General features: G+C 40.9%; 1 protein-coding gene across 1 annotated transcript in view; it reads right to left on the bottom strand.

The window, feature by feature from the left end:
* The window catches only part of PTPN20 (protein tyrosine phosphatase non-receptor type 20), a 133,517-nt gene that overhangs the window by 26,122 nt on the left and 86,763 nt on the right, over positions 1 to 20,632 (bottom strand). Inside the window, exons 6-7 of the mRNA XM_041731215.1 lie at positions 3,691 to 3,839; positions 1,085 to 1,175 (exon numbers count right to left, since the gene is read on the bottom strand). Coding sequence (XP_041587149.1) covers positions 1,085 to 1,175; positions 3,691 to 3,839 — 240 coding nt within the window. The remainder of the gene's footprint in view (positions 1 to 1,084; positions 1,176 to 3,690; positions 3,840 to 20,632) is intronic.

The raw sequence follows: 20,632 nt of genomic DNA, 5'->3' as shown, positions 1-20,632 counted from the left end.
CTCCATGCCCATCTACTCACAGCAGCAACTGAAATGATTTTCCTAACGTACAAATCCCTTCAAAGCTTTTATTTGGCTCTCTGCTATTACCATGGTAAAGCACGACTTTATAATTATAAAAGTAATGAGTATCTTCCCAGATAACTAAAATAATTTATTCTGCTATCTTCTGTGGGAACAAGAACCTTGATGAATATTTCTGAAATCACAGTAATGAACCACTATTATAGACATTTTAAGAGATAATGCCAACAATTTGGTGCTACTCTGAGAGATCAAAGGTCCCAATTATATAATTCCTGTCCCTACCTGTGCAATTGGAGGTATTAAGGAAGTAGACTCAAAAGGACTTTATGACCACTTTTAAATATTGCAGGTGACTCAAAGTTTTTTGGCTTGGACAATGGGGTGGCTATATTAAATAAGTGAGAGAATAAAGGAGGAAGGTCAAGATGGAGGAGGAAGAAGGGTAAAGTACTTAGAAAATTTTTTATTTTGAAAGGAATGTGAGGCATAGAATGCGATTTCCTAAGATTGAAAATGTGCTGTATTTTGTTTCTGCTCTTTGGATGGCCTGAGATAGAGAAATCATGTGAGTAGGGAGGTGAGGGACACTAGCTTCACCAAACACAGGGCCCTTAGAGACAAACAAAGAGCAGCCTTCTGTTGGAGGGCAGACTGGCAGCTTTATTGCCCAGGACAAAGGATATAAATAGTTCCATTGTATTTGAGTGTCTAGACAAAACAAATCAAGGCTTGGATTACCAATAGTGACAGATGTCTCAGACTATTAGGCTTAATATTTTAGATGGTTCCTGGCCTGAGATGTAGAAGGTGAATAAGGATGAGTCTGAAGGACTTCTATAAATAAACCTATGATAGTTGCTGGAAGAAGTACCTGAAATGGAATACTTGAAATTCATCATGTATTCTAGGATGTTCAAGAATATGCCTAGGCTACCCATTACTAGCTACCAGAGCTCTTCATCATGGTCACAAGTCACAAGGCTGGTACTGAAAGCCATACAATCCACTTTTTATCTTTTCCAAACATAAACAGGAAAATAATCATTTTTTAGCTTACATGGAAGAATATCCCGATATCTGTTTTTATCTCTGTTGCGTAGTTCATTTCCAGAGTTGAACGCACCAGGTAGGCTCTTAAAATCTAAAGTCTTTAAAAGGTAAGAAATATAAGTCATGTATTTACTATAACAAGAAAAAGAAAAAAATCTGCCCTGTTTAGTGTTCATGATTCTTAAACCTCTATATGGCATGACCCGATGTTAAATGTATTGTATGATAAGTGAAGTCAGAATCCCATTAAAAAGTACTATATAAAATATATCATAGTTGAGATGTCATTCAACAAGCTGCTTGATAAGAAAATGTTAATCTCTCTGGAGGTACTTTTTCCCTTGAACTTCAGTGTTTTTCCTTTTCATAAAAAAAAAAAAACCAATATAGTACATTCACTTCTTAGGACCTATTCATTAATCTACCATTTTGTAAACAAAAAAAATAACATCCAGAAAAATATATAAACATATAAACAAACAAATAAACAAAAACCAGTCTCACAATTTATTCCCTGCCCCATGAAAGAATTACAGCTAGGATACCAATTAAAGAATTCTTCCTTTCAAAAAAATTTCATTACCAAATGTGAATTCAGTAAACATTTACTGAACATTTAGTACATACTAAGCATTTTTCTAGATTGGAATAAAAAGATGAATCTGAAAATGGCCCCATCCTTAAGGAGTTATCAAAGCAGTCAGAGGTGTGATCAATGTACAGAGATGTGAGTATAATGGTAGTGCTGATGACCACTAGTCATCATATGAAGTTAGTCATATGAAAGTGTATGTGTGTGGAAGAAAAGGAGAGCAGAGGTGAGCAGGTATCACTCCAGGGGGAAAGGACAGGAATAAAGGGATGGGGGCATACATCTCCCCTTGCGGAAACAGTGAATATGGTAACAACAGCACAGAGAACATGACCTAGCCCAGAGCGAAACTAAAACTACCTAGGAAGGCCTTGTTTCATATATAAAAGAAGTGGAGACGTATCCAGTTCTACACTATTAGGATATTTGTGGATAAAGCCTGAGAGTCTGTACTTTTCAAAAGTTTTTCAGTAACTCTTGGGTAGCCAACTTGGCACCACCAGTCTTTAACTAAGTGTTGGCAACTATTGGTATGGCGAATGAGAAGCCAGTGAAATTTTTAAGCCATAGCATAATATGATAAGATTTTTACCTTTGTTACTCAAGCCAATTATAAAATTAACTTGGAAAAATATCTATTGGAAAAACTAGAACGATTCTGTAAAAGAAGACTAATGAGAGAAGACTAGTCTTCACAATCAGAAAAGAGAACATAAAGTTATACTAATTTAAAAAGTTTGGTACCAGTATATGAATTTAAAAAATCAATGGAAGAAGTTCAAGAATAAGTTAAAATTTATCTAAAACTTCAGTATATAATAAAAATGGCCTTTTACATCACTGAAGAGCATTTCAAGAGGATCTTGAGACAACAGGATAGCTATATAATGCCAGGTCCCTACCAGATACCTTTTAACAAATTAAATTCTAGCTGGATCAAAGATTTGCACATTTTTTTTAAAAAAATCACAAAATATTAGAAAAAGACATGAAGTAATTATTATGATCCTAGAGTAAAAAGGGCATGTAGTGGATATGGAAAATCCTGGAGTCCCAAAAGACTGTCATATCTGACCATGAAAAATTAGCTATTTCTTCCTACTAAATGTGTATGTGTGCGCCTGCACATGTGTGTGTGGCACAAACAAGGGGGGAAATTTCCATATACAGCACATACAAAAAAGACAATTTCTTCACTATATAAAATTATTAATTGACAAGAAAAAGAATAAATGGAAAATTTGGCAAAGAATCAGAACTAACAGTTCACCAAAAATAAATATAAAAAAGGCTTTAAAACATATATTCCTTTGTTTTCAAATCAATGTCAGTATACAACAAAAAGGAATCATCTGTCATATAAGAGATAAGCAAAGATCCAGACAGGATGAAATGCTAGTTGTCTTTCTAGTAACTTGTTCTAAAGAATACTCCTACATATGCATAGGCATATGAAGAGGGGTAACTGCTGTTCATAAATAACAAAGACTAGAACAATCAATACAGGGAACCACTTAAAGAAAAGAAGGTCTTCATCTATATAATTAATTATACTATGTAACACTTAAAAATAATGAGATAAAAAATGAAATAGAGCTATATGTACTGATAATAATTTGGAAAATTATTTCCTATGTGAAATATTTTTCTCTAAAAAAAAGGAAAGAAAGGGTAAAATAGTAAAGTACATGCTAACACTTTTCTGGACCTTATACAACAAACTTCATAGTGGCAGTGATCTAGGAACTCAAGAGAAAAAAAAGAGACATTTTTTATGATCTTTTTATAAAAGAGATTTTTTTATAAAAGAGATTTTAAATCTCTTTTTATAAAATGAGACTCTATAATCTTTTATACTACTTGACCTTTTTTTTTTTTTTACTATATATACCTATTCCTTTAAAAACAAACAATATTTAAAAAGAAAAACTAAGTACTCAATCTAAAAGGAAAAGAAAAAAACCCTCTATTAGTAATGTGGAAAATCACATGTAGACTTTTGTTAAGACCAAAATATTTACCATAAATTCCTGGAGGATTTCATATTCTGCTACTTTTTTCTCAAGCATTTTAAAAGAATCCTTGATGATTGATTGCTCATGAAAACTGAATTCTAATGGTCGAACCTGAGCCAACTGAGCTAGCTCCCTTTCAGAAACAATTTGTATACCTAAGAAAAAGAAAAATTCACATTTGTAAGTTACTAATACGTATGTGAAGGGAGATTTTATTTTTGTTGTGTTTTCTCTTAAGTAAAGGCACAACCACTTAAGATTACTAGAAACTTATTTTTCCAGAGTGAAGAGTCTATTACTTTGAAAGGAAGTATCCTTATTTTAGAAAAATCATGATTATGTATCTTAAAATTACACAAAGCCCACTATTCTTAGAAAATATTGTTAAGTGCTATAAATATAACAAATGCTATAGACTGAAAAGTGTTCTGCTTTATAGTGTGAATTAAGTGAAAAAGTAAGAACTTTTGCCCTCCCTTAGACCAAGTACTTGAAGTCCCTGGAATCTGAGAGGGGAGGAAGTGGAGAGTCTAACACATCTCTTACTCTAAAACAGATCAAGCACACATATGCACACACAGACACAAACATAACACACATACACACCCCCCAAGGATAGGGAGGCAGATATGATATAATTCATAAGCTAAAAAATACATATAATATGCAATATAATTATATATAATTATATATTATATAAAATTATATAAAATATGCAATATAATTATATAAATATTTTGATATATATTATATAGTTACTCATGCATAACCAATAATAGAAGTGAGTGCATGTTATTTAATAGTACACATGGAGATTTTTTTATTTTAATGATGATTTTTTAGACCATGTTGACGGTCTAGATTCCAAATATCTGAAATTTTACAGGTCATGTCCACTAACCAAAATGCAATAAATTAATATTACAAGAATATTTTTTTTAATTTCAGAATTTTGAGGTAAAATGCTCAAGTGAAGCAGTTCTCAAAATCTCTTCCAAAGCCAACTAATATGAGTTAATACTAGGAAATCAGTTAATACTAGGAAAAAATATACAAGAAGCAATTCTACGAAAGAATGGACAAAATTCCATCAAAATCTTAGAGGAGAACACAGGCAACACCCTTTTTGAACTCGGCCACAGTAACTTCTTGCAAGATACATCCATGAAGGCAAAAGAAACAAAAGCAAAAGTGAACTATTGGGACCTCATAAAGATAAGAAGCTTTTGCACAGCAAAGGATACAGTCAACAAAACTAAAAGACAACCTACAGAATGGGAGAAGATATTTGAAAATGACATATCAGATAAAGGGCTAGTTTCCAAGATCTATAAAGAACTTATTAAACTCAACACCAAACAAACAAACAATCCAATCATGAAATGGGCAAAAGACATGAACAGAAATCTCACAGAGGAAGACATAGACATGGCCAACACGCACATGAGAAAATGCTCCGCATCACTTGCCATCAGGGAAATACAAATCAAAACCACAATGAGACACCACCTCACACCAGTGAGAATGGGGAAAATTAACAAGGCAGGAAACCACAAATGTTGGAGAGGCTGCGGAGAAAAGGGAACCCTCTTACACTGTTGGTGGGAATGTGAACTGGTGCAGCCCCTCTGGAAAACTGTGTGGAGGTTCCTCAAAGAGTTAATATTAGACCTGCCCTATGACCCAGCAATTGCACTGTTGGGGATTTACCCCAAAGATACAGATGCAATGAAACGCCAGGACACCTGCACCCCAATGTTTCTAGCAGCAATGTCCACAATAGCCAAACTATGGAAGGAGCCTCGGTGTCCATCGAAATATGAATGGATAAAGAAGATGTGGTTTACGTATACAATGGAATATTACTCAGCCATTAGAAATGAAAAACACCTACCATTTGCTTCGACGTGGATGGAATTGGAGGATATTATGCTGAGTGAAATAAGTCAATTGGAGAAGGACAAACATTATATGGTCTCATTCATTTGGGGAATATAAATAATAGTGAAAGGGAATAGAGGGGAAGGGAGAAGAAATGGGTATGAAATATCAGAAAGGGAGACAGAACATGGAAGACTCCTAACTCTGGGAAATGAACTAGGGGTGGTGGAAGGGGAGGAGGGCGTGGGGTGGGGGTGACTGGGTGGCGGGCACTGAGGGGGGCACTTGACGGGATGAGCGCTGGGTGTTATTCTGTATGTTGGCAAATTGAACACCAATAAAAAATAAATTTATTACTAAAAAAAAGAATGGTCATAAAAAAGACAGGAGTTTCTAAAAATATGCACAGCCTTGTGAAATTCTTCTTGTCTTGGAACCCTACTTTACCGAAAACTCTTTATAAGGGTGGGAGAAAGGGACTGTTGGTTTGGAAAGGCAGTCACAGAAATCCTAAAATGTCTCACAAATATCTCTAACCTTAGTATGAGAGGAGGTCTAGGAAGCCCAGAGGGGGAGATAAAATTCCACAAGCGTAGAAGCCATTTTGATCATCTCTGATCTCCAACAGAAAAGTCCTTAGAGCTTCCCATGTGTTCCAGCCTTGCTAGAACAGAAGCTGAGAGCAGGGAAGGAAGAGAGGAATGAAAAGGTAGAATGATTGTAATGGACACTGTCATTATCTTCTCAACACTGATTCTAACCTGATGGTTAGAGCCATAGAGGATCATTCCACAAGAATTCCCTTGCCAGTGAATAATTCAGCAATAGGTAGGTGATTTGAGCCAATGGAATGTAAGGAGACATTTATTCAGGGCTTATGGGCAAGAGAAGTAAGCCTCTCTCCCATCTCCATCCACTGGCCAGACACAAGTTAAGACATATAAGGCCCGATTATTACAAGCAGCTCCACTGTGACATAAAAGGAATGAACTGAATATTGTAAACATGAAAATAAAAACATGAAAAACATAAGAAAAATCTATGGTGTTAATGACATCACTGAGCAATTGATCAGATTGAACTTGGAATACTACCTACCTCTGTACTTCCATTATGGAAGAAAATGTATTTCTTTATTGTTAACATCATTTTGAATTTGGATTCTTTTTATTGCAGCCTGGTCCAACAATTCCAATCAAGGTGAACAGGTCAGGCTTCAGCTACAGATCAGGGCAATCTTCACAGAAAGGGATTTTTGTAGAAAGGCAGTTTACAGAAAGGGATTTTATCTAGCTATCTGGTGCTGACATCATTGGATAGGTTAGAGGAGCAGATGCTTCCCCCCATCATGGTCTGAAAATAACACCGCAGGCCCAAGTCTCTGCTCTGCTGCGTCGGGTACACTTGGACCCAAGCTCAAGCTTGTAAATAAACCCTCATGTGTTTGCATCAATGTGGGCTCCTCGGTGGTTTCTCGGGTTCACAATCTTGGGCACAACATTTGGGGGCTTGTCCGGGATCCGAGAAACCCCCAGGACCCCATCCGGAGGGTTTCACGTGTGGTGAGTGCACTCAACTTTTTCCACCTTTTGTGTGCATATTTTCTGAGAGCTCTAAACTGTACTTTTACCTGTAGGAATTCCAATCTGTATTGGGTTGATATTGGCTTAGGCGGATGCGCTGGTGGGCCGTCGACTGGGGGTCTTGAGGAGACGTCCCTTGCTCCCGCCTGGAGGACGAGGTCCTCATCTGTAAGGAGGATGGAGGTCCTCATCTGTAGGAGGACAGGAGTCCTCGTCTGTAAGGAGGACCGGGGTCCTCATCTGTAAGGAGGGCTAGCTGCCAGCCCTTCGGGTTGCTTTCTGTTTTGTCTCCACCGCCGCACTGGAACACTTGTCTGTTACCCTGTTCTTGTTATCTGTTTTGCACACTGGTCTGTGTTACTATGTCCTTCTCAACTTTTTGTGCATTTGTCTGTGTTACTGTGTCTTGGTTAACTGTCATAACTGTTTACATAAGGAGACGGAGATTTCAAATTTATTGCATATCAGAATGGCCAACCTTTGACGTGGGATGGCCCCGAGAAGGAACTTTCCACCTACCTACTATCTTACAGGTTAAGGCCGTGACCTTCAGGGCAAACCAGACGGCCACCCTGACCAGGTGCCCAACATCCTGGCCTGGCAGGACATGACCAAAAATTCCCCTCCTTGGCTAAAACTCTTTTTACCCCCCCAAAATGCACAACTCGGCTGACGTTAAGGAGAGACCCCGGGTCCACTGCCAGACTCTAGGGGCAGGTCTCCAGGCTGCCGCATGCAAGCCTACCAATCTGGCCAAGGTGTATGATGTGAGACAGGGTAAGGATGAGAGTCCAGCAGCCTTCTTAGAATCATAGAGGCTTTTAGGCATTATACCCCTATGAACCCAGAAGCCCTGGAAACAAAGGCTGCAATTATCATGGCTTTTGTTAACCAGGCCACTCTGGACATTAAAAAGAAATTGCAAAGGGTAGAGAGACTTGGAGAGAAGAGCTTGCAGGACTTAGTGATCATAGCAGAATAAGTCTATAATAATAGAGAAAGTCTGGAAGAACAATAAACCAAACTAAGTGACCAGCAGACCTGAAACCTGGCCAAGATCCTGCTGGCCACAACCATGGATGACCCACAGGAAAGACAGAGGCACCTCAAGAAGCTGGCTTCAGGGACAGGTAAGGAGGATGGCCCTGGTCCCCCTCAGGAGTGCCCTAAGCTGAACAAAAACCAATGTGATTATTGCAAAGAAGAGGGCCACTGGGTAAAAAGCTGCCCTAAAAAGATCTAAGGCCCCTGCCGAGATCTTGAAAATGGAGGACCTGGATGATTAGGGGAGTCGGGGTTCGGGTAACTCTTGTACCAAGGGTACAAGCCCAGGGTAACTCTTAAAGTTGAGGGGCAATCTGTTGAATTCCTAGTGGACACTGGGGCACAACATTTAGTTTTATTACAACCCCAAGGGAAATTGGCAAATAAGACTTCATGGGTGCAAGGGGCCACGGGCACCAAACAGTACTTATGGGCTACCCGAAGAACTGTGGATCTCGGCATGGGCCGGGTATCTCACTCCTTTATGGTCATCCCTGAGTGTCCCTACCCATTGTTAGGTCGGGATTTGCTCACCAAGATGGGGGCACAAATTCACTTCCTCCCCGAAGGGGCAAAAATCCTAAACAAAGAGGGGCACCCGATTCAGGCGCTTGTCCTGAGTTCAGAAGACAAATATTGTCTCCACCAAACACCCTCAGCCCTAATGACTGACACTGACTGTTGGCTGCAGGAATTTCCCCAAGCGTGGACAGAACCTGGGGGAATTAGGCTGGCCCAGCACCAACCGGCCATAACTAAAGCCGGGGCCGATGATGTCAGGGTCCGCCAATACCCCATGCCTCTCGTCTCCCTAACCCAGACTGGGAACCCCCCTCTGCATGACTGTCAAGACATTTTGGCACAGGTGCATGGAATCAGAGCTGATCTCCAGGACCAGCCACTGCAGAATGTAGACGCCACCTGGTACACAGACAGCAGCAGTTTCATCTGAGAAGGAATCGGATGCACTGGCAGCTGTAACCATGGAAACGGAGACCCGATCTGGGGGCACCGACCCTGCCTGACACCCCCAACTATACTGATGCTGATTTACACTGGATCAAACGCTTGCCCATGACTCAGTGCTTGCGTGGCTGGTGGAGGGCCACAGACTCCAGCATCATCTTGCCAGAGGAACTAGGACGGCGAGTCCTATCCAAAATATATCAGAGAGAGGAGGGGCAAGACAGTGGAAGAGTAGGGTCCCCAAATCACCTGTCCCCAACAAATTACCTACATAACCTTTAAATCATCCTGAAAATCTACGAATTCAGCCTGAGATTTAAAGAGAGACCAGCTGGAATGCAACAGGAGAAGAGTTCGCGCTTCTATCAAGGTAGGAAGACGGGGAGAAAGAAATAAAGAAACAAAAGGCCTCCGAGGGGGAGGGGCCCCGCGAGGAGCCGGGCTGAGGCCAGGGCAAGTGTCCCCAGGACAGGAGAGCCCCGTCCCGGAGGAGCAGGAGCTGCACCAACCTTCCCGGGCGGAAAGGGGCCCGCAGGGAGTTAGAGCAGGACCCAGGAGGGCGGGGATGCCGTCGGGCTCCCGGGGACACTAACAGGCCCCTGCGCCCCAGGAGAGTGCGCCTAGCTCCCTAAGGGCTGCAGCACACACGGCGGGACCCGGAGCAGCTCGGAGGGGCTCGGGCAGCGGCTCCGCAGAGGGGGCTGCGGGGCGGGAGAGCGAATCCAACAGCGCAGGCCCCGGAGCACAGGGCGATGGGACACAGCCCAGGATCCGGCCTCCCCCCGGGACAGGCAGAGGCCGGGAGGGCCCAGGACAGCAAGGACGCTCCTGCCCGGAGCTGAGCAGATCAGTGGCCCCGCCCTGTAGCCTCCAGCCCTGCAGACAGAGAGCCCCGGAGTTACTGCGGGGGCTGACTCCAGGGCTGCAGAGCTGGCCCCGCCACTGTGGCTGTTCCTCCTGGGGCCTCACGGGGTAAACAACCCCCACTGAGCCCTGCACCAGGCAGGGGGCAGAGCAGCTCCCCCAAGTGCTAACACCTGAAAATCAGCACAGCAGGCCCCTCCCCCAGAAGACCAGCTAGACGGACCAGTTCCAGAAGAAGTCAAGGGACTTAGAGTGTACAGAATCAGAAGATACTCCCCCGTGTTTTTTGTTTTATTTTGTTTTGTTTTGTGTTTTTTTCTTTCCTTTTGATTTCTAATTGCTTCCCCCACCCCCCTTTTGTTTCACCTTTCTTTTTCATTCCTTTTCTTCTCTTTTCTCCCTTTTTTTCTTCTTTCTCTTTTTTCTTTTTCTCTTTTCTTTCCTTCACTCTCTCTCTTTTTCTCCTTTTCCCAATACAACTTGTTTTTGGCCACTCTGCACTGAGCAAAATGACTAGAAGGAAAACCTCACCTCAAAAGAAAGAATCAGAAACAGTCCTCTCTCCCACAGAGTTACAAAATCTGGATTATACTTCAACATCAGAAAGCCAATTCAGAAGCACTAATATACAGCTACTGGTGGCTCTAGAAAAAAGCATAAAGGACTCAAGGGACTTCATGCCTGCAGAATTTAGATCCAATCAGGCAGAAATTAAAAATCAATTAAATGAGATGCAATCCAAGCTAGAAGTCCTAAAGACGAGGATTAACGAGGTGGAAGAACGAGTGAGTGACATAGAAGACAAGTTGATGGCAAAGAGGGAAGCTGAGGAAAAAAGAGAGAGACAATTAAGAGACCATGAAGACAGATTAAGGGAAATAAACGACAGCCCAAGGAAGAAAAACCTATGTTTAATTGGGTTCCCGAGGGCGCCGAAAGAGACAGAGGGCCAGAATATGTATTTGAACAAATCCGAGCTGAAAACTTTCCTAATCTGGGAAGGGAAACAGGCATTCAGATCCAGGAAATAGAGAGATCCCCCCCTAAAATCAATAAAAACCATTCAACACCTCGACATTTAATAGTTAAGCTTGCAAATTCCAAAGATAAGGAAAAGATCCTTAAAGCAGCAAGAGAAAAAAAGTCCCTGACTTTTATGGGGAGGAATATAAGGGTAACAGCAGACCTCTCCACAGAGACCTGGCAGGCCAGAAAGGGCAGGCAGGATATATTCAGGGTCCTAAATGAGAAGAACATGCAACCAAGAATACTTTATCCAGCAAGGCTCTCATTCAAAATGGAAGGAGAAATAAAGAGCTTCCAAGACAGGCAGCAACTGAAAGAATATGTGACCTCCAAACCAGCTCTGCAAGAAATTTTAAGGGGGACTCTTAAAATTCCCCTTTAAGAAGAAGTTCAGTGGAACAATCCACAAAAACAAGGACTGAATAGATATCATGATGACACTAAACTCATATCTGTCAATAGTAACTCTGAACGTGAACGGGCTTAGTGACCCCATCAAAAGGCGCAGGGTTTCAGACTGGATAAAAAAGCAGGACCCATCTATTTGCTGTCTCCAAGAGACTCATTTTAGACAGAAGGACACCGCCAGCCTGAAAATAAAAGTTTGGAGAACCATTTACCATTCAAATGGTCCTCAAAAGAAAGCAGGGGTAGCCATCCTCATATCAGATAATATAAATTTACCCCAAAGACTATAGTGGGAGATGAAGAGGGACACTATCTCATACTCAAAGGATCTATCCAACAAGAGGACTTAACAATCCTCAATATATATGCCCCGAATGTGGGAGATGCCAAATATTTAAACCAATTAATAACCAAACTGAAGAAATACTTTGATAATAATACACTTATACTTGGTGACTTCAATCTAGCTCTTTCAACCCTCGATAGGTCTTCTAAGCACAACATCTCCAAAGAAACGAGAGCTTTAAATGATACACTGGACCAGATGGATTTCACAGATATCTACAGAACTTTACATCCAAACTCAACTGAATACACATTCTTCTCAAGTGCACATGGAACTTTCTCCAGAATAGACCACATACTGGGTCACAAATCAGGTCTGAACCAATACCAAAAGATCAAGATAGTCCCCTGTATATTCTCAGACCATAATGCCTTGAAATTAGAACCAAACCACAACAAGAAGTTTGGAAGGACCTCAAACACGTGGAGGTTAAGGACCATCCTGCTAAAAGATGAAAAGGTCAACCAGGAAATTAAGGAATAATTAAAAGGATTCATGGAAACTAATGAGAATGAAGATACAACCGTTCAAAATCTTTGGGATGCACCAAAGCAGTCCTGAGGGGGAAATACATCACAATACAAGCATCCATTCAAAAACCGGAAAGAACTCAAATACAAAAGCTCACCTTACACATAGAGGAGCTAGAGAAAAAGCAGCAAATGGACCCCAAGCCCAGCAGAAGTAGAGAGTTAATTAAAATTTGACAGAACTAAATGAAATCAAGACCAAAAGACCTGTGGAACAGATCAACAGAACCAGGAGTTGGTTCTTTGAAAGATTAATCAGATAGATAAACCATTAGACAACCTTATTAAAAAGAAGAGAGAGAAGACTCAAATTAATAAAATCATGAATGAGAAAGGAGAGATCACTACCAACACCAAGGAAATACAAACGATTTTAAAATCATATTATGAACAGCTTTACGCCAATAAATTAGGCAATCTAGAAGAAATGGACGCATTCCTGGAAAGCCACAAACTACCAAAACTGGAACAGGGAGAAACAGAAAACCTGAACAGGCCAATAACCAGCGAGGAAATTGAACCAGTCATCAAAAACCTCCCAAGACACAAGAGTCCAGGGCCAGATGGCTTCCCAGGGGAATTCTATCAAACGTTTAAAGAAGAAATCATACCTATTCTACTAAAGCTGTTTGGAAAGATAGAAAGAGATGGAGTACTTCCAAATTCGTTCTATGAGGTCAGCATCACCTTAATTCCTAAACCAGACAAAGACCCCACCAAAAAGGAGAATTACAGACCAATATCCCTGATGAACATGGATGCAAAAATTCTCAACAAGACACTAGCCAATAGGATCCAACAACACATTAAGAAAATTATTCACCATGACCAAGTAGGATTTATCCCCGGACACAAGGCTGGTTCAACACTCGTAAAACAATCAGTGTGATTCATCATATCAGCAAGAGAAAAACCAAGAACCAATGATCCTCTCATTAGATGCAGAGAAAGCATTTGACAAAATACAGCATCCATTCCTGATCAAAACACTTCAGAGTGTTGGGATAGAGGGAACTTTCCTCGACATCTTAAAAGCCATCTACGGAAAGCCCACAGCAAATATCATTCTCAATGGGGAAGCACTGGGAGCCTTTCCCCTAAGATCAGGAACAAGACAGGGATGTCCACTCTCACCACTGCTATTCAACATAGTACTGGAAGTCCTTGCCTCAGCAATCAGACAACAAAAAGACATTAAAGGCATTCAAATTGGCAAAGAAGAAGTCAAACTCTCCCTCTTCGCCGATGACATGATACTCTACATAGAAAACCCAAAAGCCTGCACCCCAAGATTGCTAGAACTCATACAGCAATTTGGTAGCGTGGCAGGATACAAAATCAATACCCAGAAGTCAGTGGCATTTCTATACACTAACAATGAGACTGAAGAAAGAGAAATTAAGGAGTCAATCCCATTTATAATTGCACCCAAAAGCATAAGATACCTAGGAATAAACCTAACCAAAGAGGTGAAGGATCTATACCCTAAAAACTATAGAACACTCTGAAAGAAATTGAGGAAGACACAAAGAGATGGAAAAATATTCCATGCTCATGGATTGGCATAATTAATATTGTGAAATGTCAATGTTACCCAGGACAATTTATACGTTTAATGCAATCCCTATCAAAATACCATGGACTTTCTTCAGAGAGTTGGAACAAATTATTTTAAGATTTGTGTGGAATCAGAAAAGACCCTGAAGAGCCAGGGGAATTTTAAAAAAGAAAACCATAGCTGTGGGCATCACAATGCCAGATTTCACTTTGTACTACAAAGCTGTGGTCATCAAGACAGTGTGGTACTGGCACAAAAACACACACATAGATCAATGGAACAGAATAGAGAATCCAGAAGTGGACCCTGAACTTTATGGTCAATTAATATTCGATAAAGGAGGAAAGACTATCCTTTGGAAGAAAGACAGTCTCTTCAATAAATGGTGCTGGGAAAATTGGACATCCACATGCAGAGGAATGAAACTGGACCACTCTCACCGTACACAAAGATAAACTCAAAATGGATGAGAGATCTAAGTGTAAGACAAGATTCCATCAAAATCCTAGAGGAGAACACAGGCAACACCCTTTTTGAACTTGGCCACAGTAACTTCTTGCAAGATACATCTATGAAGGCAAAAGAAACAAAAGCAAAAATGAACTATTGGGACTTCATCAAGATAAGAAGCTTTTGCACAGCAAAAGATACAGTCAACAAAACTAAAAGACAACCTACAGAATGGGAGAAGATATTTGAAAATGACATATCAGATAAAGGGCTAATTTACAAAATCTATAAAGAACTTATTAAACTCAACACCAAAGAAGCAAACAATCTCATCATGAAATGGGCAAAAGACATGAAAAGAAATCTCACAGAGGAAGACATGGACATGGTCAACATGCACATGAGAAAATCCTCTGCATCACTTGGCATCAGGGAAGTACAAATCAAAACCACAATGAGATACCACCTCACACCAGTGAGAATGGGGAAAATTAACAAGGCAGGAAACAACAAATATTGGAGAGGATGTGGAGAAAAGGGAACCCTCTTACACTGTTGGTGGGAATGTGAACTGGTGCAGCCACTCTGGAAAACTGTGTGGAGGTTCCTCAAAGAGTTAAAAATAGATCTGCCCTACGACCCAGCAATTGCACTGTTGGGGATTTACCCCAAAGATTCAGATGCAATGAAACGCCGGGACACCTGCACCCCGATGTTTCTAGCAGCAATGTCCACAATAGCCAAACTGTGGAAGGAGCCTCAGTGTCCATCGAAAGATGAATGGATAAAGAAGATGTGGTCTATGTATACAATGGAATATTACTCAGCCATTAGAAACGACAAATACCCACCATTTGCTTCAACATGGATGGAACTGGAGGGTATTATGCTGAGTGAAATAAGCCAATCGGAGAAGGACAAACAGTGTATGTTCTCATTCATTTGGGGAATATAAATAATAGTGAAAGGGAATATAAAGGAAGGGAGAAGAAATGTGTGGGAAATATCAGGAAGGGAGACAGAACATAAAGACTCCTAACTCTGGGAAACGAACTAGGGGTGGTGGAAGGGGAGGAGGGCGGGGGGTGGGGGGGAACGGGTGACGGGCACTGAGGGGGATACTTGATGGGATGAGCACTGGGTGTTATTCTGTATGTTGGTAAATTGAACACCGATAAAAATTAATTTATTAAAAAAAAGAAAACAATAAATAAATGTTAGGTATTATTTTGACAACTAAAAAAAAAAAACCAAAATACATCAGAGTACTCATATGGGAACAAGGAAGATGGAAGACCTCATACGACATGCAAAGATCACTATTAAGGACTCTCGAGCAAAGATCGAGCAGATTGAGGAGAGCTGCCCTGCATGCCAGTTAACTAATGCCACCGCCCATGGATCTAACCCAGGCACACGGCTCCAGAGGGACCACCCAGGAGCCTACTGGGAAGTGGACTTCACTGAGATAAAACCTGGAAAATAAGGATACAGGTATTTATTAGTGTTTGTAGATACTTTTTCAGGATGGACAGAGGCATTTCCCACCAAACATGAAACAGCACAGACCGTGACCAAGAAACTGCTGGAAGACATCTTACCGAGGTATGATTTTCCTGTTAAGATTGGGTCAGACAATGGCCCAGGATTCATCTCTAAGGTAACATGGGGAGTGGCACTAGTACTTGGGGCAGATTGGAAATTATATTGTGCATATAGGCCCCAGAGCTCAGGACAGGTAGAGAGGATGAACAGAACATTAAAGGAGACCTTAACTAAATTGGCCCTGGAGACTGGCGGGGACTGGGTGACTCTCCTCCCCTTTGCCCTATATAGGGTGAGGAACTCCCCATATAAGATAGGACTGACTCCCTAGGAGATCATGTTCAGTCTTCCTCCACCTATTATCCCCAATTTAAAACCTGAGGTGCTTGCTAAGTTTGATGATCACCAACTTCTTTTCTCCCTCCAAATGTTACAATGAACTCATGAGCAGGTGTGGCCTAAGCTGAGGGCCCTCTATGAGGCTGGGCCACCCCTGGACCCTGATCGATATCCGCCGGGTGACTGGGTGTATGTGCGGAGATACCAACACCAGACACTTCAACCTCACTGGAAGAGACCTTACACCGTGATCCTGACCACTCCCACCACTCTCAAGATTGACGGGATTACTCCCTGGGTCCACTACACCCACGCCCGGCCAGCTGACCCACATGCCGTTCTCAAGGACTTTGTTCCAGAATGGAAAAGCCAACCAGACAAGGACAATCCCCTAAAGCTAAGACTGCGCTGTTCTCACTTATTTCCCACCTCCAAGACACCCCAGTCTGAGGTTGTCCTTCAAAACAGAAGGGGATTAGACTTAGTCTTCTTACAACAAAGGGTATGGGGGAGGGGTTATGTGCTGCCTTAAGGTAGGATGTTGCTTCTTTGCTGGAATGTAAATAGGAGCGAGAACAGCAACAAGGTTGGTTAGAATCCTGGTTTAATCATTCCCCCTGGCTCACTCTGAAAGCAACCTGGACCCATGATTGGGTCCTTCCTTAGGTTCCTCTGAGAGGGGGAAATGTGGAGGCTGAGAAAATTAAGGCCATTCCACTTTAAGTTCAGCGTTAGCACAAGTACAGCCATCCCAGGCCCCTGTGAATAAGAGCTGAACTTTACCTTACTTCAGTTACAGGAAGAAAACAGCTTACAGCTTCTAGGCTTACGTCCTAGAAAGCCCTATATTAGAATAAAAACAGAGCCCAAGCCAGTGGCAGGAAGCCCCTATTATAGTAAGAACAGAGCTCAATGCCCTTGAAGGCCCCATATCAAAATGTAAACAGAACTTGAGGAATTGCTCCACCCCTTCTGGAGATCCCCTAGACCAGCCCTTAAAACTAAGCTAAAACCCACCTCGGGGTCCAAGTCCCTGCTCCGCTGTGTCGGGTATACTTGGACCCAAGCTCAAACTTGTATATAAACCCTAGTGTGTTTGCAAAATTAAAAAATAAAAAAAAATAAAAATAACACCGCAGAATGGTCTGCCACAAACAGTGCTAGCTTTGCCATAATGAGGAACCTGAGGGAGCTGGACACCACTGCTAAAATCACTAGCTCTGGATAACACAACTTTAGCAACCATGGAAGAATTAGAAAGTCACCACTACAACTGCTGGCTCAAGTAATGTACCACCTAAGATACTAGGAATGCCGTGCCTGTTATGGTATGGACCAGCGACATGGGTGCTTCTCTACACATTTAAGCTTTGGCTAAGTGCAATGTGATTTGTCAAATACACACTTACTACTAGAATTCCTGAGAGATGTAATTTTTAGTTTTCTTGCTTGGACCATAGAGAAAGACACACTAGGATGAGAATGTGATTGATGCTGAGTAAACTAGTCTATAATATCTGCAACACAACTCATTGACACTCTTTGAGTTTTCTGCTCTTTTCCCCCAACGCTTCTGCACACTTGTTATCTTCTCAGGCAAAATCCAGCCCTCAAAGTATAGTTTATAATGGAAGATATCAAATCAAATCAAATAGAATGGAAGTCAACAAGAATTTATTCGTGCTCAAACAGCAAAATCAAAGAGATGCAGGACTATACGTATTAGTGAACAAGATGGAAATAAAACACAAGATGAAGAAAAAATTAGTAATACACAATATGGTATGCAAAAAAATTTAATCCATTCCAAATAGAACATAACCTAAATTGCAGATCCATCATCTGTAGGAAGAAGTAATAAGAATATAAATTATTTTATTATATTGTTGTATGTTCCCCAACCAGCATGGAGCCCAATGCAGGGCTTGAACTCAGGACCCTGCAATCAAGACCTGAGCTGAGTTCAAGACTCAGATATTTAACTGATTGAGCCACCTAGGCACCTTCAGAATATAATTTTTTTAAATGAATTTAAAAGTAAGATTAGAAAACAGAATGGGGGTGCTTGGGTGGCTCAGTGGTTGAGCATCTGCCTTCAGCTCAGGATGTGACCCCAGGATCCCAGGATTGAGTCCAACATTAGGCTCCTCACAGGGAGCCTGCTTCTCCCTCTGCCTATGTCCCTGCCTCTCTCTGTGTCTCTCATGAATAAATAAATAAAATATAAAATTAAAAAATTAAAATAAAAAAAAAAAACAGAATGACCTCTTATGTGAGGTTCCTAGAGTAGACAAATTCGTAAACAGAGAAAGTAGAATAGTGGTTGTCAGTGGATAGAGGGAGGCAGAATGAGGAATTAGTATTTGATGGGTACAGAACTTCAGTTAAAGAAGAGGAAAAAGTTCTGGAGATGGATGGTGGTGTTGGTTGTACAACAGTAAAAATGTACTTAATACCACTGAACACTGTACATTGAAAAATGGTGAAGATGGTAAATTTTATGTTCTGTATATTTTGCCACAATTTTTAAAAATGTCACCAACAACCCAGATTCTTTGCACCACTATACTCTGTTATCCAGGGATCATCTGCTATTATAAGGGGCAATTCTCCTCAAGCCCATGAGAAAATTGTCAACAGCAATTGGAGCTACATATTTTCTTGCTTATAATCTCTTAATAAAGCAAGGACGAAGTTTCCCAAAGGATTCTAACAAACCTTAATTTGAATTTCAAGCAAGTTGAGTGTCTGAACCATAGCTGGCAAAAGGTATAGGTTTATTCTCAGTCCAATCAAGTTCACACCTCAGGTTAAAAGTGGTTTCTCAACTTACCTTGCTGTAACTCAATGGAAAAAGAGATGACAGGAGTGTTGAAGAATCAGCCACAGTGACCACTACTGCCACTATACAATGCTTGCAGCAACCTCAAGTCAAGTGCATAGACTAGGGTGAAAAATCTTGTGCAAAATTCAAGCCATCCTTCCAGTTCCTCCCCAGTTGGCCACTCTCAGTGCCAGCAACACACTCCTACTACATCTCAGTTCTGGTGCCTCCTCCTGTCTTACACTTCAGTAGTAGTGGAGGTCACATTTTTGGGGTACAAGGGAATAGATGGAGAAGTCATCAGAAAAAAGGCCACATTTATATATGTAGCAATATGGGCCTTGAAAACAGGGATTCCTAGGTCCAAACCAAGAAATGCTGAATCAGAACCTTAAATAAAAATTAAATTTAAAAAACCAGAATGAACCACGTCTTCTTTATCCATTCATCTTTCGATGGATAAAGATGTGGCTTATGTATACAATGGAATATTACTCAGTCATTAGAAACGACAAATACCCACCATTTGCTTCGATGTGGATGGAACTGGAGGGTATTATGCTGAGTGAAATAAGTCAATCAGAGAAGGACAAACATTATATGGTCTCATTCATTTGGGGAATATAAAAAATAGTGAAAGGGAATAAAGGGGAAAGGAGAAAAAATAAGTGGGAAATATCAGAAAGGGAGACAGAACATGAAAGACTCCTAACTCTGGGAAATGAACTAGGGGTGGTGGAAGGGGAGGTGGGCGGGGGGTGGGGGTGACTGGGTGGCAGGCACTGAGGTGGGCACTTGATAGGATGAGCATTGGGTGCTATTCTGTATGTTGACAAATTGAACGCCAATAAAAAATAAATTTATTAAAACAAAAAACAAAAAAAACAAAATAATAATATAGATACAATAAAAAAATAAAAAATAAAAAATAAACAGAATGAGGAAAAAAAACAGAATGAGGTGAAAAATAAGCTTATAGACCTAAGAAAATAAAGGTCAAAAGTACATGATTATAGAAATAATTAAATAAAAAACTACAAGAAACAAAGTAGACAGCTGAAAATGAACTTACTCATAGGACAAAGATGTGTACATAAATTAATGAAGAGAAGAAAAGACAAAAAACGGATAGTGCATGTAAGACATAGGGGCCTCATCAGAGGTTCAGAAGAAAAACTTAAGACAGGTTGGGGAACTCAAGAAATCTTCCCCTCATGGTATAAGCTTGGAGAGAGAAGCAGCAGCTTCTGTAGGAAAGGTATGAAGCCTCATTCAGTTCCCTTTCTTCTATCTCCCCTAAGGATCAAAAGCATAAGCAGTTGGGAAAATGGCGGCAAACCCTATTATCTACAAAGCACAGGTTAAGACACAATAACATTGGGAATTGGGAAGAAGGGAAAGTATCCTCGTTAAGGCCGTAACATATCCTCTACACCTAAAGAAAGGACAGGTAACTGAAAAGGCACCATCCCTAAGAAACAGGGACACTTCACCTGCCTACAACTGATGCTGAACAAGGACAAGAGAGAATGCACTCCCACCCCCAATTAGGTTAACAAGTAACACTATTACAAAAAAGATCAC

This window comes from Vulpes lagopus, chromosome 2, assembly GCF_018345385.1.
Source record: "Vulpes lagopus strain Blue_001 chromosome 2, ASM1834538v1, whole genome shotgun sequence".
Taxonomy (NCBI): domain Eukaryota; kingdom Metazoa; phylum Chordata; class Mammalia; order Carnivora; family Canidae; genus Vulpes; species Vulpes lagopus.
Note: the sequence above shows the minus strand (reverse complement) of the source record. Positions and strands in the feature narration are given on the sequence as shown.